This window comes from Sceloporus occidentalis, unplaced genomic scaffold, assembly GCF_023333645.1.
Source record: "Sceloporus occidentalis isolate IW3139 unplaced genomic scaffold, rSceOcc1.0.p SCAF_2, whole genome shotgun sequence".
NCBI lineage: Eukaryota > Metazoa > Chordata > Lepidosauria > Squamata > Phrynosomatidae > Sceloporus > Sceloporus occidentalis.
The window spans coordinates 81134701-81162058 of NW_028316982.1; the positions used below are offsets into that span (position 1 = coordinate 81134701).

The 27358-nt window shown below is 38.6% G+C and overlaps 2 protein-coding genes across 6 annotated transcripts in view; one reads left to right on the forward strand and one right to left on the reverse strand.

Annotated features, from left to right (window-relative positions):
* The window catches only part of UROS (uroporphyrinogen III synthase), a 51548-nt gene extending 24585 nt beyond the window's left edge, over positions 1 to 26963 (reverse strand). For 3 of the 4 annotated variants that reach the window (XM_089510128.1, XM_089510129.1, XM_089510126.1), the window contains exon 1: positions 1649 to 1910. The gene's annotated coding sequence lies outside the window, so the exon portion shown is untranslated. Of the gene's footprint in view, positions 1 to 1648; positions 1911 to 26944 lie in introns of those variants that run through there. The other variant, XM_089510127.1, reaches the window with a different exon arrangement.
* Positions 1888 to 15949, forward strand: BCCIP (BRCA2 and CDKN1A interacting protein). Of its 2 annotated transcripts, XM_089510124.1 has the most exons (7): positions 1888 to 2084; positions 6452 to 6526; positions 7888 to 7968; positions 9982 to 10077; positions 10646 to 10833; positions 12101 to 12275; positions 15576 to 15949. In XM_089510124.1, exons 1-7 carry the CDS (start codon positions 1917 to 1919, stop codon positions 15744 to 15746), a joined length of 954 nt encoding a protein of 317 aa, XP_089366250.1. In that variant the 5' UTR covers positions 1888 to 1916; the 3' UTR covers positions 15747 to 15949. The 2 variants fall into 2 exon arrangements, with proteins under 2 accessions (XP_089366250.1, XP_089366251.1); XM_089510125.1 differs by lacking the exon at positions 6452 to 6526.
* Positions 26964 to 27358: the final 395 nt, after the last annotated feature.

Below are 27358 nucleotides of genomic sequence, written 5' to 3' on the forward strand. Positions count from 1 at the left end.
GCAGGTGTAGCCATGCTTAATGTTAAACAAAAGTCAAAGTCCAAATCACACATTAGTGATAACTTTATCAGACAAATCAGAGAGCCCCCCCCAAAAAAAAGAGGGGGGGGAAGCTAGCTTTTGAAATTCACTGAAATCTTCGATATATTAAAAAAATAAAGCCAGTGTAACACCACTGATGCTGTCGGAGTCACAAAAGATCTTTGCGACTCCAATAGCATCTGTTTCGTTTTACCAAAAAGGCTTTTAAAACACATTTTTGTCTGATGAAGAAGCTAGCATAATGTTTTTGTACCTTCTGATTGTCCTCATAAAGATATCACCGATGTGTATTTTGGACTTTGGATTCAAATACCTTTTTAAAAGAATTGGTGCCTGTTTTCCGAATAAGAAATAAAGAAGTCAGGCTAACCAAATCCTGATTTCCCTATGAGCATTTTGTTTTGAAACTGTTGCTTTTAATTCTTTTTAAGCAAGCTTGTTTATCCATCCTTACACTGGCTTTTAATACAGATGCAAACAAATGCCAGACACATACAGGCAGCAGAAGCGTAATTTGGCCTGTATATGGTCCAGAGGGGCTATACCCATAAGTTGGCGTAACATTTATTTTGCCCTCCAGCCATTCATGAGAGGCTTTGGTCATCTTTCCCTCTCAAAAATACTGGCAGGTTCAACCGAACGGCAACAAAAACACGTGTGACCAATTTCAAGGTAACAAAGTGATGCCTCAGTGTTATCACACAGCAATGCTGCCCTGCTAACATTGTTTTGATTTGGGCACCAGCGCATTCAAAGCAGTTTTCCTTCACAGCCGTGCATTAGAGCAAGTGACACACTGCTGTAACTCTGGGCCCAGTGCCACCATGACAGATGTGTGCGAATATAGGGACCAGGAAAGGGAAAACTAGGCATGCTCTTTAGCAAGCCCTAGGCAGAAGAGCTAAAAACAGATGTCACTAGTAGGGTCCAAAACACACTGCAGAAATAACCCAGTTTGAGACCGCTTTAATTAAGTGAATAAACACGCATATAGAGGAACTGTAATAATAATAATAATAATAAATTAATTTTATCCTGCCTTTTCCAGTGGTTTTGTGAGACATTTAGCCTTCTCTGTCAGAGAGAGATAGCTCTGGTGCCACACAATAAAACTACAATTCCCAGGATTCCCTAGCACTGAGCCAGGGCAGTTAAAGCGGCCTCAAACTGGATTTATTCCCACGTGGATTTACATTTCTAGCCCTTTATAGTAGGGATATGTCCCTACATTATTATTTTTCCCCCTCTGGGACCTCCTCCATTTTGGGGTGTACTGAAAGAAATGACAGTACTTGCCCATAGGGAATCATTTGAGAATACTTAGAATCATAGAATTGTATTCACTATACTTCTATTGATGCAGCATAGAATCGCATTGGCCTTGTTAGCTGCTGCATCACACTGTCGACTCATGTTCAATTTGTGTTCCACTTGCCCATAGGGAAGCATTGGGGAACACTTGCTATAGGCAAGTATTTTCCAATGATTCTCTATGGACAAGTATGGTTTCTCTATGGGCAAATACTGTCATTTGTTTTATGCGTCCCTCCATTTTGTGGCCCATGTTGCGGTTAGGAAAAAGGAGCGGCGTCCCTCTAAGTCTAACCTGAGGAGAAGGGAAGAGGGAGGGAAGTGCGGTAGCTCTACTCCTCTCGGCCGCAGCCTTCCCCTCCGACTCCGTCCATTACTCTCTTATTATAGTGCTGCTGTTTCACTTTGACTGCTCCCGTTGCATTCTGGGATTTGAAGTTTAAGGGAGGGGGCGTTGAGAACTCTCAGCCAGAGAGTAATATGGAGGCCGAGGCCTAGCATTCTCCTTTGCTTGGGTTGGCTGGCGGAGCGCGCATGCGCACAGGGCCGGTGGCTGGCGAGCAATGGCGTCGCGGGCGAAGCGCAGGAGAGGAGACCGGGCGCCAGAAGAACCCCAACAGAAGGAGGAGGAGGAGGAGCAGCAAAGTGGCGGCGGGAACGACGGCTCTGAACCCGAGAGCGAAGAGGAGGAGGAGGAGGAGGATGAAGATGAGGAAGAAGAAGTCAATGAGGTGAGAGACTCCTCTTTCTTTCTTTTCCAAGGCTGCCATGCCATTACTTTATCCCTGGAGTGCAACGCCCATCAGTCATAGCCAGGATAGGCAATGTCGGGGGGATAATGGGATTTGTAGTCCTTGGGGGAGGCGCGTCATTCCCAGCGCTTGTTTTAGAGCAGCGGTTTCCCCAGAATGTTGGACTTCTCCTCCCAGAAGCCTCAGCCGCGTTGGGCAATAGCTTGGGATTCTGGGAGCTGAAGTCCAAAATCTCTTCTTAAAGGGGAACAGTTTGGGGACCGCTGTTTGAGAGTAAGATCCCCCCTTCAGCATAAAGGAATTGACCGGTTTTAAGTGTATTGTTTTTAAATGTTGTGAAGTCTCTCGGAGTCCCAGTTCTGGGAAAAGAGCTGGATAATAATTACTATAATATAATAATAGTAATAATAATGACGTGGCGTGATGTATTATTGTTATTGTTGTTGTTATTTATTAAATAAATATTAAATATAATAATTATAATAAACACCATGTCATGTCAGTATTATTATTATTATTATTTAATATAAAATAAATATTAAATATAATAATAAACACCATGTCATGTCAGTATTATTATTATTATTATTATTATTATTTAATATTACATAAATATTAAATAATAATAAGCACCACACCACATCAGCATTATTATTATTATTATTATTATTTAATGGTAAATAAATATTAAATATAATAATAATAATAAACACCATGTCATGTCAGTATTATTATTATTATTATTATTATTTAATATAAAATAAATATTAAATATAATAATAAACACCATGTCATGTCAGTATTATTATTATTATTATTATTATTTAATATTACATAAATATTAAATAATAATAAGCACCACACCACATCAGCATTATTATTATTATTATTATTTAATGGTAAATAAATATTAAATATAATAATAATAATAAACACCATGTCATGTCAGTATTATTATTATTATTATTTAATATAAAATAAATATTAAATATAATAATAAACACCATGTCATGTCAGTATTATTATTATTATTATTTAATATTACATAAATATTAAATAATAATAAGCACCACACCACATCAGCATTATTATTATTATTATTATTATTATTATTATTTAATGGTAAATAAATATTAAATATAATAATAATAATAAACACCATGTCATGTCAGTATTATTATTATTATTTAGTATTAAATAAATATTAAATAATAATAAGCACCACACCACATCATTATTATTATTATTATTTAATATTAAATAAATATTAAAAATAATAATAATAAACATGTCATGTCAGTATTATTATTATTATTATTATTTGATATTACATAAATATTAAATAACAATAAGCACCACACCACATCAGTATTATTCTTATTCTTATTAGTTAATATTAAATAAATATTAAATATAATAATAATAAACACCATGTCATGTCAGTATTATTATTATTATTATTTAATATAAAATAAATATTAAATATAATAATAAACACCATGTCATGTCAGTATTATTATTATTATTATTTAATATTACATAAATATTAAATAATAATAAGCACCACACCACATCAGCATTATTATTATTATTATTATTATTATTATTTAATGGTAAATAAATATTAAATATAATAATAATAATAAACACCATGTCATGTCAGTATTATTATTATTATTTAGTATTAAATAAATATTAAATAATAATAAGCACCACACCACATCATTATTATTATTATTATTTAATATTAAATAAATATTAAAAATAATAATAATAAACATGTCATGTCAGTATTATTATTATTATTATTATTTAATATTACATAAATATTAAATAACAATAAGCACCACACCACATCAGTATTATTCTTATTCTTATTAGTTAATATTAAATAAATATTAAATATAATAATAATAAACACCATGTCATGTCAGTATTATTATTATTATTATTATTTAATATTAAATAAATATTAAATAGTAATAATAACACTAAATACCACAGCAGTATTATTATTATTATTGAATATTAAATTTTAAATAAAATAATAATAAACCACAGAAGTATTATTATTATTGTGATCATTATATTTATTTGTGTCCCACTCTTTTCCCAGAACTGGGACTCAAGCGGGATCACAACATTTAAAATAATACAATTAAAGCCAGTAAATTTCTTACGGGAAATAAATATTATTTAATATTTATTTAATATTAAATTATTATTATTATTATTATTATTATTATTTCTATCCCGCCTCTTCAACGAGATCAAGGTGGCTTACATCAGTAAAAAACCACATAATAAAATAAAATAAATCCCACTATCCCCTCCTTAAAGCAAGTTGACAATAATAATTACAACATAACAATGACTATGGTAAAATACAGTTAAAATAATTAACTGGGAGAGTCTAAGGGGATAGTGTAACGTTATTGTTGTTGTATTTGTATTTTATTTTGTATTACAATCCCGCCTCGATCCGTAAGGAGAGGCGGAAAATATAAATAAATCTTATTATTTATTATTAAAACAAAATAATATTATTTTATTATTATCTTTGTTTAAAGCTTCAACAAATAACAGGGCCTTGTTATTGTTGTGTGCGTTCTCGTTGCGGGAAGTCACACTCTTTCATCTTCAAAGGAAGGCAATGGCAAAACTTCTCTGAAGAAAACCCCAGATAGGCTCGCCTTAGGGTCGCCATAACTCAGAAACGACTTGAAGGCACACAACAACGACATGAGCTTTACCTACGTGGCCAGTCCTCCTTCAGACACTGCCAGGGTTGTCACTGAAATATTTCTTTTAGCAGCCCCACAACCATCTCACAGCTCTTTTTCCCTCCCACATTTATATAGCCATGACTTCCAGCTTCACAGGGTTCTTCCCCTTCTTACTTATAATATAGTCTGAGGCTTTTCTTTCCTCAGAACTACCTCTTTAACGTGTGGTCCTTTTACTGGCCCCACTCATTTAATAAGTGACTCAGAGATGGACTCCCAGTATCCTTTTCCATCAAGTGTTTTAATATTTTTGGTAGCATGCTTTTGATGTTGTTACTTATAAATTACTTCAAGCTACTCTTCTGTAAACAAGAAGAAACATAACTTTATTTACAGACAGTATAAGTATATTTGCTGGGAGTAGGAGTGAAGGACCCCTGTGAATGTAGAAAAAACACAAAGAAAAGCACTATCCTTTTTGTGAAGTCGAAGGCTTTCATGGCTGACATCCATAGTTTTTTGTGGGTTTTTCGGGCTATGTGGCCATGTTCTAGAAGATTTTCTTCCTGACATTTCTGAAGATGCCTGCCACAGATGCTGGTGAAACGTCAGGAAGAAAATCTTCTAGAACATGGCCACATAGCCCGAAAAACCCACAAAAAACTATTCTTTTTCCTTCTCTAAGAATCTCCAGGTCCTCCAGTGCAACTCTGTGGTCAGCATCTGCCAGAAGTTGATCACCAAATCATGCTGAAGGGTCTACAAATGCCTAGAGAAGCATTTTCTCTAGGAACCTCTAGGTTCTCCACAACAACTCTATGGTCAGCTTCCAGCAGAACTGCGCTGGAGGACCTCTTATAGATTCCTAGAGGGAACTTACTAATCAAAACCACAAACAATCAAATCCGCAAAAGTCAAAAGCCGCAAATGTGGAGGGTCAAGTGTAGTATCTTTTCACAGTTTCTTGTTGTTACAACGCATACAGCGCTTCACTTGATACAAACTGTTTCTTAATCACTGACAGTATTCCCACTTCAAACTGTTTTGTATCTCTAAACGCAAGTCCTAATAACACCTCTTCATCAGGACTATGAATCCTATGAAAAATGGTCTCAATTCTCAATTAACATTCCCTCAGAACAAGGTGGGTATGAGCCACCCTCATCTGATTCTTCACTTCGGACAGAACATGACACACTCCTCTATGTCACTAAACTTCTTTTGTTTCAACTTTTTACTCCATGTATGGAAGTCTGAATTCCATTAAGGCTAACATTTTCACTTCTAACTGCACTTCTAGCAACGACACAAGACACACTCTCTAAGTAGATTACCGCACTACACTCTTATAGCGCTGCTATTCCACTATAACTGCTCTGGAGACCACAATTCAATTCCTGCTTTCCCCCCCCCCCCAAATTTTATTTTCAACAGTATAATTTTGGGGGAATAGGGGTACCACTGTTAAACAGCTGGGAGCCAGAAACCTTGGTAAATCTTAAAATCACTCATCTGTCTTCTGTCCATCCTCACTAGTATTTTTTAAATTAAGCTTATCTGAAGTAAACTTTTATTGGCAAGCCTATGTGTGATTCCTCCTTTGTGTGTGTTTGTCTACAGGAAATAAACATTGAATTTGAAGCACATTCCATATCTGATAATGATAAAAATGGCATAAAGAAATTATTGCAACAGGTGAGCGGATCTGATGGTGTAGCTTTTCTGTGCTGAGTTATCATGAGCCATGAATAGCTGGGGATGGAGAGTGACAAGCTTTACAATTCTTGATTCAGTTCATGTCTAACCAGACCTTTGGAGCATGTTTAGTAGATGCACAGAGTTGGTCCTGTCACATCCTGGGATGATGATGATGATGATGATGATGATGATGATGATATAGTATGCACAGTCTGTTTCCCAGGACCCTTTCACACTACATATTTATGGCCCTATGATTCCACTTTAACTGCCCTGTTTCCATCCTATGCAATCTTAAGATTTAGGGAGGGAGGTCTAGAATGCCCAGCCTGCGAGATGTATTTCCTTACCAAACTATAAACCTCAGGATCCCCCTGGATGCAACCATGGCAGTTAAAAATGGAATCAAAGTGCTATAATTGTGTGGTGTAAAAACCTCAATTCAGACTACCATTAACTCTAGCTACCATATTTAGAAGGTACCTGAAATAGCCAGTGGTGAAGGGTAAGTAATACTACCATACTGCCTCGTTGCCTGATGATTTATGGCAACCCCATGAATGTCATAGGGCTTTTTAAGGCAAGGAATATTCAGAGGTGATTTTCCAATACCTTCCTTTGAAATAGCCATCTAAATACTGGATGGGTTGTCTGGTGGGAGATGGAATAGCTTGTTTCCTCATGCTCCATAGGTCTGGGCCCAAGTGTCTGGGCCCAAACAAGTGGATTCAAAGTACAAAAAGGGAGAGTCTTGATAGTAAGAGCTTTTCAGTAGTGGGATAGATAACCTGGAAGGTTTTTCCATGTAGCAGCCACTGTTTCTTAGCCTCTGGAGGATCAAGTGTTGCCTGCCCCCATGTAAAAAACTTCTTTGAATCCCATGCTTTCAGTTCCCTTTTCTTTTAAAAGAGCCATGCCCCCCTCCCTATATGTTTAATTCTTTCCTTATACATGATTGCTATTTGCCCCTTAAGCTCTTTTGTTGTTGTTTTGCTGGGGGGTTGGTTGAGATGGAAAACTGATGTAGTGCATATTTTTATGAAGCAAAAGATGTGAGAATTTCAAACATGGAATTAATTAATCGTAATAGGCCAGTGGTTCTCAAACTTTGGGCTTCTGGGTCCAAAATACCTGGAGGACCAAAGTTTGGGAATTACTGTAATAGGTCATTTGAGCCTCCCTGAATATCCTGATATTTCAACATTTAACCTTTTCATTTTCACACTGATTGATTCAGTTTTTTAGCTATCCAGCACTAGAATGATGTACATGTCACAAAACATTCTTAATTATAATTCTAATAGAAAATATATTCTTAATAAAAGTGTAGAGCATTCTTCTTCTCCTCTTTCACTCAGCTGTTTCTAAAGGCTCCTGTTAATACAGCAGATCTGACTGATATATTAATACAGCAAAATCACATTGGGAGTGTTATCAAGGTAAGTTATCTTCTAACTTTCCTAATTGTTGTTGTTCTCTGCCTTCATATCATTTCTGACTATGGAAACCCTAAGGCAAAACTATCACAGGGATTTCTTGGCAAGATTTGTTTGGAGGGGTTTTTCCTTTGCCTTCCTCTGGGGCTCAAAATGTGTGACTTGCCCAAGGTCACCCAGTGGGTTTCCATAGCCCTGGTCTCCAACAGCCCAACAATTACACCACACTGGCTGTCAACGTTCCTAATTACTACATTATATTTCTGTGTTAGAATATGGCAGCTTACATTGTTTTGGATAGCATCTGTCTCTGTGATGGGCCACAGTTTTAAGGGAGATCTGAAGACATATTATTAAAGAGTAAAGTTAAGTTGGCTATAGTGGACACATTAAATGTATATTTCACTAAGTAAATTCAGTTAAGTATACATTTTATGTACCTGTAATTTAGTGGGCAACTGATGGAGTATCAACAGATGAACTCTTGTTACAAAGTTCCACATTGACTTTCATCAAGACATTCTCTTTATAGATTCACCTTTGAGCTGTGCTATTTTTGGAAGATTATGTATGTAGATGGTGTTCATATGAATTCTGTTAATTTCATAAATATGCTGCAAGAGGTGCAAAGAGCTTGATTTTATATGTGTTTTCTAAGCCTCTTAGTTTTTAATAGCACTTGTTTCAGAGTGACCATTATGCTAGTATCTTAGTCTGCTAGTTCCCATTCTTTATTCAAAGTATTTATAAGCCACTTTTCATGGTCTGCTAACATTATTTTTGTGCCGGTACAAGTACATGTTCAGATTAAAAGCTTTGAAACTAAATCCGGTGATTAGGCCTGACTAGAATAGACCCATTGAATGAGTGGAACTTGGTAGCGTAAACAGTTTTGTATGTCCTGTTCATTCATTGGATTTGCATTTGTTGAGACTAACTACTGAATTTCACCCAAAATGATTTGAGACCAGGTTATCTTAAGGCAGAGGTATGAGTCGTTCATCCAGCGTCCTGTGCTGGAGCCCCTAGAGCACAAAAAAAGTTCCACCAGAAACATTTTAATAATGAGAGAACTGGATTTCTAAGGGATGTGATTCTCTTTTAAAACAAGGTTTGCGCCATATATATATATATATATATATATATATATTAATCAAAGCCCTTTTAAAAACAAAGTGCAGGTCATATATAGTTTATGTGAGAAAAGGTAGTGTAGCTCCTGGAGTGGCAGGGACCAGGGAAATGGAGACTGGAGAAATGGTCCCTGACTTTTGGAGACTGTCCACTTCCTTGAGGACTGCCTTCAACTGTATGATCCTGCCTGCTTATGCAGATCAGCTCAGAGGTTTTTTATCTGATTATAAGATAAAAACACTGTGAGCAAAGACAGGTGATGGTCAAATAGCTGTGGAATGTTCTTCACTTACTCATTCCCACAGCTATGGAATGTCCTTTCTTTTTTAAAAATATTTTTCTTGCAAATATACATACATATATGCACACACCTTGTGCATAAAATCAGCAAATCAACTACAAATGTAATTCAATACAAACAAAGGCACTATTGTCCCACTTGCTTTTCAGAATTTGAACAGCTTCCTCATAATAATTTCTAGTTTGCCAAATGTATTTTTGTACAATTCTCCTTGTGTATGTTGTTTTTTGAGGGCAAGACCTCGCAAAGCAGCTTATAAATACTTTGAATAAATAAAGGAATGGGTACTACAGTTGGCCCTCTGTTTTTGTGGGGGATCCGTTCCGGATGCCCTGCAAAAATGGAAGCTCGCACATAGTCAAGCCCCATAGGTTTGAATGGGTCATGTGCATGTGGTGGGCATGTGTGCCGGGCGCGTGCCCAATTAAAAATATCGGAGGTCACTCCTCTGCATATTTTCAAGGTTGCGGATCCCAGATCTGCGAGTTAAGAGGGGCAACTGTAGTAGGTTATGATACTGGTAGAGAGCCTTAATAGCAGCACTTAAAATAATTGCATCTTCTTTGTTTTCTGTTTAATAGCAAGCAGAAGTTTTAGAAGAAAGTGATGATGAAGATGAAGATAATGCTGATGAGGTTTTTGGCTTCATAAGCCTTTTAAATTTAACTGAAAGGAAGGTTAGTAATAAAACCTTGTTATAGGTTAATATATTTTGTATATTTTGATGATAGCCCATAAAATACACTGTGTAATTTTGCACATGAAATTATACTGCATTGTTAAATATTTTAAAATTGATTTTGTTCAATACACACACACTGCACACATAACATATGTGTGTTATTTCTTCGCCACTGTTTGCTAATGTGAATTTTCAGCTTGTTTATCTCATATCTTTGGTTATGCTAAAGTAATATGATTTTCAAGAATTTATTTGTCTCTTATATTTGTTGTCCTCAGCAGTTTATACAGAAGATTCATTTTTTTAGGTCACACAGCTGCTTTCTGTGACTCTAAGCAGTAGAATGCAATTCCTTGGTTGCCATTTTAATTAGACTTACCTCCCACTCCTCCCCATGTTGCAATCCTTACTTCTTCAATAATTTTTAAAAGAAATCCCTACAAAGCATTAAAAGTCACAGCACAAAATTTGCTACAAACCAATGCCTGGAAGGTCTCTTTTCAACGTGTGTTATGTAAATAATTATTTTATATTGAAAAGAAAATCTGTCCTTTGATTCCTAGGGTACTCAGTGTGCTGAGCAAATTAAAGAGCTGGTCTTAAGCCAGTGTGAGAAGAACTGTGAGCTGAATATGGTTGAACAGCTGGATAAGCTTCTAAGTGACACAACCAAGCCTGTGGGCTTCCTACTAAGTGAAAGATTCATTAATGTACCACCCCAGATTGCTCTGCCCATGCACCAACAACTGCAGTAAGCGTCTTTCCAAAATCACTTTTGAACTGTAATTTCTATCCTTGGGTAACCTCTCAAAGCTTATTTAAATGGAAATGTGTAGAATAGGAAGAAAAAGAGAAAAAATACCATATATTTAAGGAGCAGAGCCTGAGAATCAAGCAGCTGAGTATTGTAGTTCTGTGTGGTAGTGGGTAAAAATACACAATGTTTCATATATTGCGAATTTTACTTGTATGTGAAACCATTTTGTGAGGAATGAAAAAAAAAAGCATTTTTTAAAATTATGCAGCAGTGTGTTGGATCCTGTTGAAAATATTGTTCAGAACAATTGGGAGGGGGGTGTTTTGTGGCTGGAAGACAACTCACTAAAAGCAACTGCATTAATATTTTATTGTAGTGGTTAATGTTTGTGGTTTTTGAAAGGCAGGATGGTCATAGAGACTAATCTGTGCATTGCTGAACTTGGAATGATTAGATGAAATTTATTTCAAAATTGTTTGTCAGATGACGAGATCATTAGGGAATACAGACTAGTAAATCGAGACCATATCAGAGAAAAATCCTAAACTCTAGAAAGAATTTGGCTTGTTTGTGCTAATGGAAGAATAATTTGCTTTTTTGTAGGGTTTCTTTTTCTTGGTTTATTGGGAGCTCTTAAACCAAAGCAACACAGGCATGCCTGATTTATAAAACATCAGATCCTCCCTGAAACCAGGTGCAGAAAAGAAAGGGCAAAGGGGAGGAGTGACAATGGGAAAATATTGGCAAAGAGCTGGTTCCCAACCTGATAAATTGTGATTTATCATACTGGATGTGTTATCTTTGAATTGGGCCAAATTGTTAAAAAAAAACAACCCAACTTGAATTTAAAATTATTGTATGAACATAACAAAAGCCAGAATGGTTGTGTAGCATCTTGGGTCCAAAACACAGTGCAGAAATAATCCAGTTAAAGCAGTCTCAAACTGAATTATTTCTGCAGTGTGTTTTGGACCTTGGAGTCCGTACCATGATTGCCTGTTAAGCACACTGGCTTTGGTACATACATTTCTGTATAATAGGAATAAAGGAAAATAGTGATCAAAGGAGCATTATGGTGGCAAAGTACCCAAGTTTTTGTTTGTTTGTTTTGTTTTTTGAGAAGAGGGACAAAAATGCTAAAATTACAAATGTGAACTTTGGGAATAACTGAAGTGCTTTTCACATGACCTTGACTGAAGTTATACATGGGTTTGAGTGCGACAGGAAGAAACTTTTGATGGACACATTTGCTTACTTCTAGAAAAGAACTGACAGAGGCTCAGAGAACAAACAAACCTTGTGGAAAATGCTACTTCTATCTTTTAATTAGCAAGACTTTTACTGATAAGAAGACTAATGCTAGAAAAAAAGGGAGCAGTGCCCACCAGAAAGAAGAACTGATGTTTTCAAATGCGGAGGAAGAATTCTTCTACAAAGTGAGTCAGCTTTTTTTGTTTGTTTGTTCAGTTTTCTAAATGCACTTTGATTTATATCATGACTGTAGAAGATTTTGATTGGTTTCTTCCTTCTCTTTCTAATGAAAAGTTATTCAACATGTTCAAGATAAGATGTTTAGCATAGGTAATTACTACATTGGTTACTTCAGTGATGGTTGTACCCTGATGCAGCCTATATTGGGAAAGCATGCACTTTGGGCATCAGAGCAAAGAATGTAAGCAGGAGAATTTATGCTTAGAGCAAGATTGAAGAACTTTTTTTCCCAAGGGTATGGAAATTGTATTCCAACAAGTGGCACTAAAGGCATGGACCAGAACACAGTAGTGGGGGAAACACAAAGCGGGCAGGGCCACATGCAGTTCTCACCAGTTTGGACATTTCTACACCAAACATGCAAAGTATACCTTAATTCTATATAAATTTGATCAGAAATAAGCCCCAGTGTAGTCGCCTCTCTTCCTGCAAAGCTAGCTTGATTCCATTTAACAGGTTTCCTGCCTGTTAAGCTCAGCACATTTTTATGCAGAATATTTACAGTTTAAATCTCCCATAGGACACATTTAGAAACCACATTTTATTTTTGTTATTATTATTATTAACCTTTATTTATAAAGTGCTGTAAATTTACACAGTGCTGTACATACAATCTTTTTCAAGGCCAGGTAGCTCAACACCTCTAGCCTTTAACAAGTTTTAGCAACTTTTTAAAAACATGTGGAGGAAGAAAGAGAGGCAAAGAAACATGTTTCTTGCTCCCCAAGCCACATGATCTGATTCCAAATTAAAGCATGGAAGCTCCTTGGTATCACTGAGCTGAAGACATACATTGGCCTACTCTTTCTGACAATGGTTTAAAATGAACAGTATGAAGCCTGGAGGAACTGGCATCCAGCCTGAGCAGCAAAGAGCCTGGAGAGTTTTTGTACACTTACCAAGTACTTGAAATTCAACAAAGGAAAGCAAGAGCAATGCAGCATTAATAATAACTGGCCCTTTTGCAGCTTTGACTTTTATGGATTTGTTTATCTGAGGATTTTATTAATATGTTCTCTCTAGGAATCTCTAGGTCCTCCAGCTCAATTCTGCCAGAAGGTGATCATGGAGTTGTGCTGGAGAACCTAGGAGTTCCTAAAGAAATCAAATCTCTAGGCATTTATAGGTCCTCCAGCATGATTCTATGATCATCCTTTGGCAGGGGTTGACCTGGAGGACCAGGAGATTCCTAGAAAGGTGTCCTCTCAGGTAAAAAGAACAGTGTTTATTATTTGCATTTTTTCCACATGGGGGTCCTTCACCCCTAATCTGTGATGTGGAGGGACCACTGTAGATACTTTTCAAGCCATGTGGACTATATTTGTTGAATAGAGTTGAACATGGTATACATCAGGGTATGGACCTAACCATTAAAGATTTGCTGATCTGATTCAGAGAAAAAAATGCTGATTCTATCAGAATTTAAAGCACAACAGTATAGCACTGAGGCAGTGCTAAGACCTCATGTCCTGGAAAGGGAGACAATTTCCTGGCTGGCAGTCTGTCGCACCATGAGAAGCCCAGCTTCATTACAATGTGTGATAACACTGAGCTATATTTCCATACTAGATAAAATGTAGCAGGGGGAGGGGATTTTTCACCAGTTTAGAATTGGCAGAAAATCTGCTGACCAAAGGCCTAATGCACATTAGTGCTATTAAATAGAATAAGCCATATTTTTCCCTTAACTGTTACTTTTGCAGTATGGCAGCAGATAGGAAAACTAGGAGTCAGTGCATATGTGCAGAATATTTTCTTGTAAGGACTGTTACGGCATCCAGATAATGTGCTCCAATTGTCTGCATTGGAGTTGGCACAAAGTATGGCCCTTCACTGTGAGAAGTTTTCCTCAGGAAAGATGGCTTTAGATATTATTTTGTTAGTGAGGTAGAAAATTACCATTAGTGCTAGGTCTTCCTCCAAATTGTTTGACTCTTAATTGAGGGGGGGGGAGGAAGGGGGCATAAAAAGTCCCCCCCCCCCAGTTGGAATTTTTAAAGTTAGTTCCTTTGTTTCTGGAGAGATGGGAAGATACAAACACAATTTCCTTTGCAAGCTGTGATATTCAGGGTTTGGCTCTATGTTGTGTCTTAATTTCTCATGGTCTTTGCTTAGAACTGTCAGAGTGCGGGACCAGAATCCTGGACAATCAACCAGTCAGCTTAATTGATAAATCAACAGTACTTTATTGATGGTTCCAGAATCAGTAATTCCACATCACTCAGCTTCTTAGCTGAGACTGACCCCTCCCAACCAACCCAATGCATAAATCCCCCTTGGCAAAATTTCTCCTCCCCTAGGCAAAAGCCCGCGCTAGCAAAAGCCCTCCCTTTCCTCCCTGGTTCCCATCCACCACAACTCCCCCCTCCATAGCTCATCTCCCCAACCTAGAGACTGCATTCCAAAACTCTGAGAACCAGGCCTTCAAGGCCACCCAATAAGCACCAGCTGGAGCTAACAGTTACAACCCAGCTTTCCCTCTACAAGCCAAGCTAAGCCTACCCTAGCCCCCATTATCCACAACCACTATATATCTGGTAGAATACACCAGGATTCTAACAGAACAGTGTTTCAGATTAAGAAACAATGTGATATAAGTTTTACGTGCATCTTACTTATTTGCAACGTTTATACACACTCGCTGTTCTTAGAAAAGAATGTGGACATCTGAAAAATGCAGAGGCTTTACTAAGTTTTCTGAGGCTATGGCTGCATCCACACAGTAGAAATAATCTGGTTTGACACCACTTTGACTGACATGGCTCAGTGCAGTGGAATTCTGGGAATGGTAGTTTGGTCTAACAACAAACTACCATTTTCAGAATTCCATACCATTGAATCATGGCAGTTAAAGTGTTATGAAAGTTAAAGTGTTATCAAACTGGATTATTTCTGCAGTGTGAATGCAGCCTACACATAACACATTGCTGTATTTGCTTGGTTTAAGGTACTGGTTCATGACATGTATCCAAAATTTTCTCTGTGCTGTCCCAAGGGACTTTATGTGATACCTTGCATTGCAGAACTGCACAAGAGCATTCCAGTTAAACAGGTTTGCTGTATATGAAACACTTGCAACTGTGAAGTCTCTTACAGGTGATAAAATCTTCAGTGACAACTGAATTTTATTACAGTAGCATTCTTGGCTTTACTTCTTAGAAAATATAAAGTATAACAAATTCTGAAGATATCAGCATTAAGCAAGTAGATTGCTTTTAACCATTGTCTGCTGTATTTTGTTTCAGAACTCACTTCTGAAATTCAGTTACTCTGTAGAAGAGGAGAGTGATTCATGTTTGGGAGGCAAATGGTCTTTTGAGGATGCACCCATGAAACCTTTGCGAACAGTGATGATAATCCCTGCTGACAGGATGGATGCCATCATGGATAAACTCAAAGAATATCTGGCTGTTTGAACCACTTTTTCTCCTAATGGTTTTGTGAAGTCACCCTTTAAGACTTTGACTTTTGAAGAGAGTCTAGACCTGCCTTATTCAGTTCTACATTCTTTCAGGGTATCCTTTGTATTCTTGTAAAATATGTCATTTATGCAACTAGATATCGGCAGCATTTTTATAGTCCAATTAAAAAAAATTAAAACCTAATTGTTACTAAATAATGCTGAGTGTTTTTATAAATAAGTACATACTATTTCCTTGTTGCCAAAAATGATAGAGGAATTCTTATTTTTGCCATTTTGTTCTATGATAAAATACCTCATTTATCAAATCCCATATATAAAAACTGATGCTGGATTATGGATTGTACATAAAGATTATGGATACTTCAACATAATTGAGAATAGGAAACTTATTGAACAATACATCTCTGTTCAGCCAATGTTTCAGGATATTTTTCATATTTTTTTATCTTCACTGTATATTTTTGTTCCTTGTTGGTTGCTGAAATGAATGATAAATGATTGATTACCTCCTGCAGAATAGCCTTGCTTTTACTAGCAGGCAGCTTTCAAAAACAGTATTGAGGTTCCAGCTCCACAAATCTGATAAGAAACAGAATAAACAAAAGAGGATATAATGTATGTTTTCACAGCAACAGGATGTTTCAGCATTTTCTATGACTGTCACTGCATCAAATACTTAGGGACTTAAGGCATTTTTGGTGCATTAAAAACATCTTCAATTCAAAAGCAGCATTGGCTCTGAAGGAATATTCCAAGGAAAGATTACCTTGAAGCTTAAACTTTTGAGCATCTTTGCAAAGTAGGAAGTTTCATCTGACCTTGGTGATCATAAGGTTCCATGTGTTGCAAATTATGTATTAAATATAGAACAGTTCTGGAGTTGAACATACACTGCAAATTATATCTAGAGCTTTAGTGCACACTGCATTGACATTCAGAAAGTCTGTGAAAGGGCTTTATCATTTTAGTACAGGGGTAGGCAACCTTTTTGAGCCGGGGGCCGGGTTGCTGCCCCTCAGACAACTGGGGGGCCGAAGCCAGGGGGTGGAGTTTCCACCCTCTGGGGGCGGGGCTGCATGCTGGGGGTGGAGCTTCCACACTCCAGGGGCGGGGCCACATGCTCCGCCCCCAGAGTGATAACAATAATAATAATAGTTCCAAGCATGAAAACTACGACAAAGCAATTAAAAAAAAAGAAGAAAGCATGCACACTGTCTCAACCCAGAAAGGCACAAGGTGCTGAGAGGGGATTTTGCACACACACACACACACACACACACACACACACACAATGCCTGTCTCTCACACACACAATCTCCCCCTGTCCTCACATACACCCTCTCTCACACAACTTGCTCTCTCAAACACACAACCCACTTCTCTCTCTCACACACACACCAAACCCTGTCTAACACACACAACCACCCCCTCTCTCACATACACAACCCACTTCTCTCTCTCTGTGAGTCTCACACATACACACACACAAAACCCATCTCTCTCTCTCACACACAACCTCCTTCTCTCTCACACAACCCACGCTCTCACACACACAACCCACTTTTATCTCTCCCTCTCACACACAAATCACTTTTCTCTCATACACACATACACAACACATCTCTCTCTCACATACAACCTCGCCTTCTCACACACCCTCTCACACAACCCACTCTCTCACACACAACCCACTTCCCCCCCCTCTCTCAAACACACACATACACAACTCGTTCTCTCTCTCACACACACAAAACACACCTCTCTCTCTTACATACACGCTGCTCTTACACATACATACACAAAACTCCTCTCTCTCTCTCTCTGCCCCTCCTGCTGTAAAATGAGTGGAGGCCCCTCAGAGGCCAGGAAGGAGGCAGGGGACACCCGCACTGGCATCCTTGCCGGCTCTTTCCCGGCTTCTGAGGGGCCTCCAAGCCCCTCAGAGGCCAGAAAGGAGGCGGAGGACGCCTGCGAGCGCGTCCTCGCCGACTCTTTCCAGGCTTCTGAGGGGCCTCCAAGCCCCTCAGAGGCCGGGAAGGAGGCCGAGGACGCCCCCGCGGGGGTCCTCGCCGGCTCTTTCCCGGCTTCTGAGGGGCTTCCAAGCCCCTCAGAGGCCAGAAAGGAGGCGGAGGACACCCGCGCGCGTGTCCTCGCAGGCTCCTTCCCGGCTTCTGAGGGGCCTGCGCGAGAGGCTCAAGGCCCCGCGCGGCTGCCCCGTGGGGCCTTTGGCGGCGGTAATCGGCGGCAGGACTGAGCAGGGGCTGGTCCCAAAGGCTCCGCGGGCCGCATGCGGCCCACGGGCCGTAGGTTGCCTACCCCTGTTTTAGTAGATTTAGGATAGGAAAAAGATACTTAAAAATTTATATTACTTTCCTTCTTTCTTCCCTTGTGGCATTTTCAGATCACTGGTAGGTACATTATACTGTTCCATTGAAACACCTCCATACTTGAATTTTTATAATTCATTGGGAAAGTATTCTAATGAAAAAAATCATTTTAAAATAACTTAATGTATGAGTGACATAAGTTTTACTCTTGTTGAACATGGAAACAGGGGAAACACATTTCTGTTCTGGAGGTGTTTGTGTTAGATTGTGCTCTTTAAATGAAATTGTGTGAGAGAGAAAGAATGAAAAGGTAAATCCCTCCTCTTGCAGTTCAGGTGATATTGTTGAGATGACTTTTTTTAAAATACTAGAGTTATTTTCAGCTATACTAAATTTGTCGAATACAACCCTCTGGGATCTTGATGGTGTTGTAGCATATTGACATGAATTTTGCTGTAAGGCTCAGGATTTCTTAACCAGTGGTCCTTTGTTTTCATGTTTCCCTCTGGGCCAGGAATCCTTTTTCTAACCATATTCATCTTTTGCCCTGAAGAAATGCCTCAACACATACACATTTTCATCTCCTTTACTTACAATAATCTTAGAACTCTTGCCTTTCCTTTTGCTAACAATTTATTTTAAAATTTGTTATAGTTCACACTCATACCTCCACATTCAATGGGTTAGGGGCACAGGAGCCCCCATGAATGTGGAAAATTCACAAATAACAAAAACACTATGTTTTTACCTGAGAACACCTCTCTAGGAATCTCTATGGACAACATCTGTCACACATTGACTATAGAATTGCACTGGAGGAGCTACAATTGCCTAGTGGAGTGTTCTCTCTAGGAATCTCTAAGTCCTTCAGTGTAACTTTTTGTTAAAGTTGATCATAGAGTTGCACTGGAGGATATAGATATTCCTAGAGAGAGCATTAATAAAATGCACGAATAATCAAAGCCGCAAAAATCAAAACCACAAATGTGGAGGGACAAGTGTACTGTGTTTAGCAATTCAAGGTGTTACTTTAAAAACCAACTGAATTTAATAGGGCTTCCTTTCAGTAAGTATATGGCAGCAGCATATTTTACCATTTTAAGTGTTATGGTATCACAATATTCTTAATACCTTTCCCATTGTTCTTTTTGCTTCTTTATTTTTTAGTTTATAAGGCTGTTTAGTGAAAGGCATGTGTGATTTATCTTTTATAAAGTATACAGTAGATGGTTTTATAGGCAATGGCAAACCTCTGAATAAAGCTTGCCCATAAAGCCCCGTGATAGATTCGTCTTAGGGTTGCTATAAGTCAGAAACAACTTGAAGGCACACAAGAATAAAAAAATAGCTCATATACAGTTAATTGTTCAGAAGCATTTTGCTAGAATTATAAAAGTAATTAACATTGCCTTTGGGAGTTTGTACTAGCCTCCTTGTAAAAGAATTGAGAAGAGTAAAATGGTCTCCTGCAGTATGCTAGAATTTTTGCCAGCAAGCAATTGCAGTCGTTTCTGTTCCTTGTGCTGGGTTTAAAAAGCAATCAGAAGCTTATGTTGAAAAGGGGAGAGAAAAAGAATGAGAACAAGCCAAAAATATGTAATGAATTGTGCTAAATTTACTGTTGGTGTGATGTACTTTTTAAGTCAAACACGATGAAACACAAATATATAAGAATTATTGAAATATGTAACACATCAAAAACATGTAAAAACCTAGGGGTTATCACATTAGACACCACACATTTCAAGGTGCTGGACAATTACATCATTTAGCTAGAAATATACTGTAATGTACTGTTTCTCAGTGCTCTGATTGTGGGAGACGGTCTGTTTTTCCTGATATGCCATGGACCCGTGACATATTTGTGCCCACTGGCTGTAACTGTTTCTTTCTTTCTTTGGAAACTGTGCAGACCAGTAACTGATGGTTCAAAGACTGGAACTGATCTAGGGACCATCAATTTGAATAGCAGTATTCTATGGCCTTCCTCAGTGACTAGACAAAGTTAACAACACGTAAGTACATACATAACATCATAAACAGTAAAACCATTTCTATACTTTTACTGCATATAGCCTGTAGACTCCATTCATTTATGGAGAGAACTGCCAGATGTCCAAGCAGAGTTCAGGAAAGGAAGAAGCTCTAGGGATCACATCACAAACATACAATGTATACTGGAGCGAGCCAAAGAATTCCAGAAAAAAATCAGCATGTGCTTTATAGACTATAGCAAGGCCTTTGATTGCATTGATCACAAAAGCTGTAGAATGCTCTTAAAGAAATGGAAGGGCCACTCCATCTGATAGTCCTGAAGAGGAATCTGTTCTTAAGACAAGAGGCTTCTATAAAAACAGAATACAGAGAAACAGAATGGTTCCCAACTGGCAGACAAGGCTGCATCCTGGAAATGGCAATAGTTCACCCCCTTCTCTCCCTCCTGCTGAGTTAACTGACTACAAACTTCTTTTGCACCTTGAACTCCCTTTGTAGCAATTGAACTAAGATGGGGGAAAGTGAAAGGAGGAGAAGGAAAACAGAATATTTTAAAAGCAGCTGAAAAATAGGACTGTCCCTGCCAATTTAGGACATTCAAGGGCATATACCCACTAAAGGTCAAAACTGCTGAAATTTTTAAATGAAAAGACTCCAATTTCACTTGCTGGCAAAATTAAACCATGTAAATACAGGTAAAGGAGCCCTGGTGGCACAGTGGTTAAATGCCTGTACTGCAGCCACTCACTCAAAACCATAAGGTTGTGAGTTCAAGACAAGCAAAAGGGCTCAAGCTTGACTCAGGCTTGCATCCTTCTGAGGTCACTAAAATGAGTACCCAGATTGTTGGGGGCAAATTAGCTTACAGTTGTAAACCGCTTAGACACTGCTTAGGCGGTATGAAGCGGTATATAAATGAAGCTTGTTAAAGGCAAAAAGTTTTTAAAGATCTAGGTATTCCTTTCATGAATAATTTACATGCTGGTTGTGCTAGTTTATGACCAAAATGAAATTAATGGAATTGAATCCATTAGGGAGCCACTTTTTGGAACAACAGCATTTTTAAATAGAGCTTATTTGTTGGGCATGAGGAAATGTGCATTCTACCAATGACAGGGATTTCCTAAAAGTGGATTCCAAAAATAAAAACCCTTCAGGCCTGATTGAAGAAACTGAGTATTTCCTACTCTTAAAAGCTTTCAGTTTTCCCTAGACAGATCCATGATACACTTGTTTTACCTGTTTATTGTACAATCTGTTTACAAAAGATTAAAAAAAAACCTTGGTAGTTACAAAGAGCTATGCACTCATGACTGTATTCACCCACTTCAGGCCCTAGTTTAGGAGAAACATAGGATCCATGAAAGCCCCCCAATTCCCATTTACCAGGCAGAAGCTGCTGTGATTGACGGGGCTTTGCTTCCATATTGATTGGGAAGCAGCTGTGTGACAGGTCTCCCCCTCCTGTGAGAGATCTCTGGCCTGAAGGAGAATTGCAACAGGATCCTATTTCTGCCTGCTGCACTGGGGATCACTTACAGAACGGGTGGGAAGATCAGTTACCGTATCTGCTTCCTGATCAACAAGAGAATAGGCCCACCATTGATTAGAGAAACTGCTGCCCGCTAATTAGAAACTGGAGGGATCAGAATGGGATTCACTGTGCAGCAGTGTTAAGTATGGTGTTTATGCATTCTTACTTCCCCAACAAGATTCTGGCCCTTAATTTTGACCTTAACTAGATATTGATAGGCCATAGGCAGTATAAAAAGTATAGAAATAATTTTACTATTATGCTATATGTATTTATTCAAGTCCTCTGTATATGTATTTATTCAAGTCCTCTGTATTTGTAAAAGGCAGTAGAGTATCCACAGCCCAAAATATATTGGGTATTTAAGCTTATAAATATCATCTTCCAGCATCTTGAAGTGTGTCTCCTCTTATGGATTCTCCAATTATTCTTCTTTATAGGTGACCTCTCCAGGCTTATATAATTTTATCCCAATTAAAGATCATGTGAGAACAACTAAGGTAATAGAATGAATTTTAGCATGGGTTTTCATAGATTACAATCTCCTTCCTTGGATGTTTCATGTATAAGTGTTCAAGCTCCAGGCACATATGCACAGTATTCCACCATACTATCCTGAAAACACCCAATCTCTTTTGATTTGGAAGCTAAGGGGCCTCAGGCCAGGTTGTACTTGGACCTCATAAGGGAATAGCAGCAATATCCAAGCAAGGCCAGAAAGAGTGTTGCTTGAAACCTTGGAGAACTGTCAATGCTGAGCTAGATGGATAGTCTGACGCAGGACAAGCTGAAATATCCTCCAACAGCTTCCTATAATTATTTGTGTAGATGTTGTACACAGCAGGAGCATAGAGAAAATGGATGCAGAAAGTGGCAATTATATGTGAGAGAGGTGATACAACCCATGCTCAACCTCTTTCTAAAGCAAAAAATAAACTAAATCGCTTTTAAATCTGCATTTCATTAATTGTGAACTGTATAATTTTTATGGCTCCAAAAGTCAACTAATTTACTGTACTAGGTTAATCAAGGACATGTCTGGTTGATTAATTCATCAGTTTTAATTGAAGACATGTTGAAGATGCCCCTGTTGCCTTTTTCAAGGTTATTTGGGGTCAGGTGAAATAAGGAATAAAAGTATATTAAAATATCGTCTAATAATATAAAAAAGCTGGGCTTCCAAATGGAGGGCTTTCTTCAGTGAAGGCACTATTACAACCAATATGGTGTATTGCTTCTTATGGAGTTAAAGGAAGCTCACCAGTAGATCATAAGGGAATGAACAAGTATACTATAAAAGGTGGCTTGTTGTTATTGTGTCCCTCCAAATTATTTCTGACTTATGGAGACCCTAAGACAAACCTATCACAAAATTTAATAAGAGGTGGCACTTCCTTAATAATCAAGATCCCAAGCCAATTAAGGCATTGAAAACAATCCACTCCTTGAACTTGGATTTCAAATGTATTGACAGCCAGTGCAATTCTCTTAATTCTAGAGTAACACATTTTCTATATGATGTGACAGCGATATTATTATTATAATTTTCTGTATGATATGACCAGCAGTACAACAGAAATCCAGACATTTGGCACTACTTTTTTCCCCCCCTGTTCATGCCTTGCCAGTGTTTTTGTGGATTGCTCCTCCTGTCTATCCAGAGAATGGAGAGAGTGAGCTAGATAATGTATGAAAAAGGCAGCTACAGCCTTAAAAAAGAAAATGCATAAAACCAACTGTTAAAATAAAATTCAATTAAAACATTAAAATATACTCATATAATAGAATCATAGAATCGTAGAGTTGGAAGAGACCACTAGGGCCATCCAGTCCAACCCCCTGCCATGCAGGAAATCCAAATCAAAGCATCCCTGACAGATGGCCATCCAGCCTCTGTTTAAAGACCTCCAAGGAAGGAGACTCTATCACCCTCCGATGAAGTGCATTCCACTGTCGAACAGCCCTTACTGTCAGGAAGTTCCTCCTAATGTTCAGGTGGAATCTCTTTTCCTGGAGCTTGCATCCGTTGTTCCGGGTCCTGTTCTCTGGAGCAGCAGAAAACAAGCTTGCTCCCTCTTCAACATGACATCCTTTCAAATATTTAAACAGGGCTATCATATCACCTCTTAACCTTCTTTTCTCCAGGCTAAACATCCCCAGCTCCCTAAGTCGTTCCTCATAGGGCATGGTTTCCAGACCCTTCACCATTTTTGTCGCCCTCCTTTGGACACGCTCCAGTTTCTCAATGTCCTTTCTGAATTGTGGCGCCCAGAACTGGACACAATATTCTAGGTGGGGCCTGACCAAAGCAGAATAGAGTGGCACTATTACTTCTCTTGATCTAGACACTATACTTTTATTGATGCAGCCTAAAATTGCATTGGCCTTTTTAGCTGCCGCATCACACTGTTCACTTATGTTCAACTTGTGGTCTACTTGGACTCCTAGATCCCTTTCACACGTAGTTTCATTCAGCCAGGTGTCACCCATCCTATATCTGTGCATTTTATTTTTCCTCCCTAAGTACATTCTTTAAAATTCACCAATTTTTAGCTGTTGGCATTTTTAGCTTTCTTATCTCTTCTGGCAGGTCATTCCACAGTCTGGGGGTAGCAGATGAAAAAATCCTCTGGGAAACCATTGCCAGTCTTATCCTGTCCAGTTGGAGCAAACATTTGCCAGAGGACCTGAGTGTACAGGGAGGATTGTACGGGAGATAGCAATCCTGTACATAACCTGGGCCCTAATCAAATCTGAATGAAAGATTAAGGGGAAAGAATATTACTCTATAAACTTTAAGTTTCCTGATGATGCCTGAAGCTGATCTAAAGATACAAGTTTGCCTGTGTATAATTAAAATCTTTTCTGTTTTGGTTTCACTTGCCTGGACTGAATGTGTGGTTTGGGATTTCTATAGTCAGATCACAGAACCTTACTGCATTGGCCCTGGAACGGGCCTGTAGCTTTCCAAAACAGAACGTTCTGGGGACGGGAGGCGGCAGGGAATGCATTTTATCGCACAGCGAGAACACTGTTGCCGCCGCTGTCGAACATTTCCATCCCGTTCCAGATGCATCCCAGAGGAGGCGATTTTCGGGAACACTTGAGAAGCGTTCCTGGAAATCGCATCCTGGGGAAAACATCTGGATTGGGATGGGGATGCTTGGCGGCAGTGGCAGCATTCTCGCTGTGCAGTAAAATGCATTCCCTGCTGCCTCCCGTCCCCAGAATGTTCTGTTTTGGAAAGCTACAGGCCTGTTCCAGGGCCAATGCAATAAAGTTCACAGTCATCTGCTACCATTGAGGTCACACAAACATACCCTCCCTTCCAAACCAAAGGTCTGGGGATGCCTTATTTATGGCCTTGATCGGGATCTTGTGGTAAAAAGACTAAGTTGGGCGCCAGGTAACCCAAGAGGAGGATTCTGGAGAACCACCCCGAAAGGGGATTTCTTCAGATACCATTGCATGATAAGATTTATCGGAAAGATTGCAATCTTGTGCACATTCACATTATTATTATTATTATTATTTTCTTATATTCCGCCTTTCTCCCAATATAGGGCCTCAAGGCAGCACTATAAGAAAATAAAATAATATTTTATTTTCACATGTGAGTAAATCCCACTGAATTGCAGGGAAAACTTTTAAATAAATATACACAGTACTGGGCTACATATTAGATTTGAGGGGCACTGCCAAACAACATGCATCTACTGGCAAATTAGTCTTCACTAGGCAGCAAAGATTCCACATGTTTATCTAGAAATCTGGTTTAATGCTATTAGAATTCATTTCGCTACCTGCACATCATGACGAAAAGAGAACATTTATTAGCCAGCCTGCAAGGTTTAATGCGATAAAAGATGAGTCCTTGAGAAAGTCAAAGCACTGAAGAAAACAGGTTGGGGGGGTAAGAAGGGCGGTGGGAAGTTTGAGAGTTTTATCACTGAGCCATGAAATGAAAAGTAACAGCTGATGAATGGGAGAAACTAAGAGTTCGTGACAGAAAATAGGGATGCAAGATTTAAAAGGTGAGGAGCGTGAATGGCTACTGAGTCTTCAAAGTAATTACCAGGGAATCATGGTAAACTAATTTCTATAAATCAATACATCAGTTTGTATTGTGAGCTGAATCTATGGCTATTGTCCTTAGAAGCATCTGGCTCTGCAGCCAATTTAAGTCCCTGGGGAATTGTACTGCTTTGCATTTTTATATCTCTGAGACTGGGAATGACTCTAGGCTTTTGCTTCAGTATTATAATAAAAAAGTACTTGGTATTTTATTATATTAGAAAGGACAAGTTAATAAATGCAGATTATACAGGTGAAGGAATGGTAATAAAATAAAAAAGAAAACCTTGAATAGGATTTTTAGATATTACACTGCATTTGTACGCTTAAATACAGCCTGTAAAAAAGTCATTGTAAAAATGGCAAAGGTTCATTGGAGAATTCTTTATGGTATTGTTCAAATTTAAATAAAATTCATCATAAATAAAAGAAACAAAAGCAACTTTCTTATTTCTGAAAGGTTTTTCTTTAAAGGGCCAGGGACAAGTAGGGCTTTATGAAAAGGGGTCTTAACAATATGCAGTGTCATTTTTATTATTTCTGGCCTGCCAAGGTCAGTGTTACTGGGACCTAAGAGGCAAACATCATGTAAGGGCTTGTGAATTAAGTGCTTTCCTAGTCATAGTGCATGGGGGGGGGGGGGGGGGAATTCAAGTATATTTTGTTCCTCCATTCAACTTTAGATGTGAAAACAAACCAGTGCTAGGTTAACATCTTTTTACCTGAAGAAACTGGTTAGATAGTTAATGCTCTTCTCAATGTCTATAGTTAGGCAGAATTAGGGTTGCCCTAACTGTCTACCTCCAAACCGGGACAAATGTAAAAAAATGTAGGACAAATGTAGGACAAAATCCCCCCCAATGTAGGACATATTTGGGAAATGGAGAACATGGACAACTAAAAAACAAAAAATTAATACATTAAAAAAGCAGTAATATAAATGCATGCTTCTTAGGCATGCTCAAAATGGAGGACATTTTGACATTCTTCCTGGTCCTGGATAGAGGTTTGGGATGTAGCTTTGTGTGGTGGACTAGGACTCTGGAGACCAGGGTTCACTTCCCTGCCTATTGGGTGACCTCAAGCGCAAGCAAGTCACTCTCTCTCAGCCTCCTCTGCGGAAAGCCATGGCAAAACTCCTCTGAACAAGCCTTGCCAAGCAAACCCCAGGATGGGTTTGCTTTAGGGTCTCCATAAGGGGAAAACAACTTGAAGGTACACAACAACAAATAATAAATAAATAATAACTGAGTACTGTACCTTTAAATGCAGTGGAGGGTCTAGCATTGTGTAGTGGCCTGAGTATTGGACTAGGAAAATGTGAGACCAGGGTTCAAATCCCAGCTTGGCCATGGAAGCGCACTGGGTGATTTGGGGCAGCAAGTCACACTCTCTCAGCCTCTCAGGGGAAGGTAAAGGCAGCCCCCCCTGAAGAAACTTGCCAAAGTCGCCATAAGTTGGAAAGCAGTTGAAGGAACACAGAACAACAACAACAACAGCAGCAGAGGAGGAAGAAGGGGGAAGAAGAAAAATGAAGGAGAAGGAGAAAGAAGAAGAGGAGGAGAAAGGAGAAGGATAGGAAAAAGAAGATAAAAATAGGAGGAGGAGGAGGAGGAAGAAGAAGAAGAAGAGGAGGAGGAAGAGAAGGAAGAGGAAGAGGAGGAGGAAGAGGAA

Excerpts from the sequence above, each read along its gene's own strand:
- BCCIP (XM_089510124.1), top strand. The coding sequence starts at position 1,917 with ATGGCGTCGCGGGCGAAGCGCAGGAGAGGAGACCGGGCGCCAGAAGAA. Across the intron at positions 6,527-7,887 it reads TAAAGAAATTATTGCAACAG|CTGTTTCTAAAGGCTCCTGT; the intron begins GTGAGCGGATCT and ends TCTTTCACTCAG. Across the intron at positions 12,276-15,575 it reads AGGAAGAATTCTTCTACAAA|AACTCACTTCTGAAATTCAG; the intron begins GTGAGTCAGCTT and ends ATTTTGTTTCAG.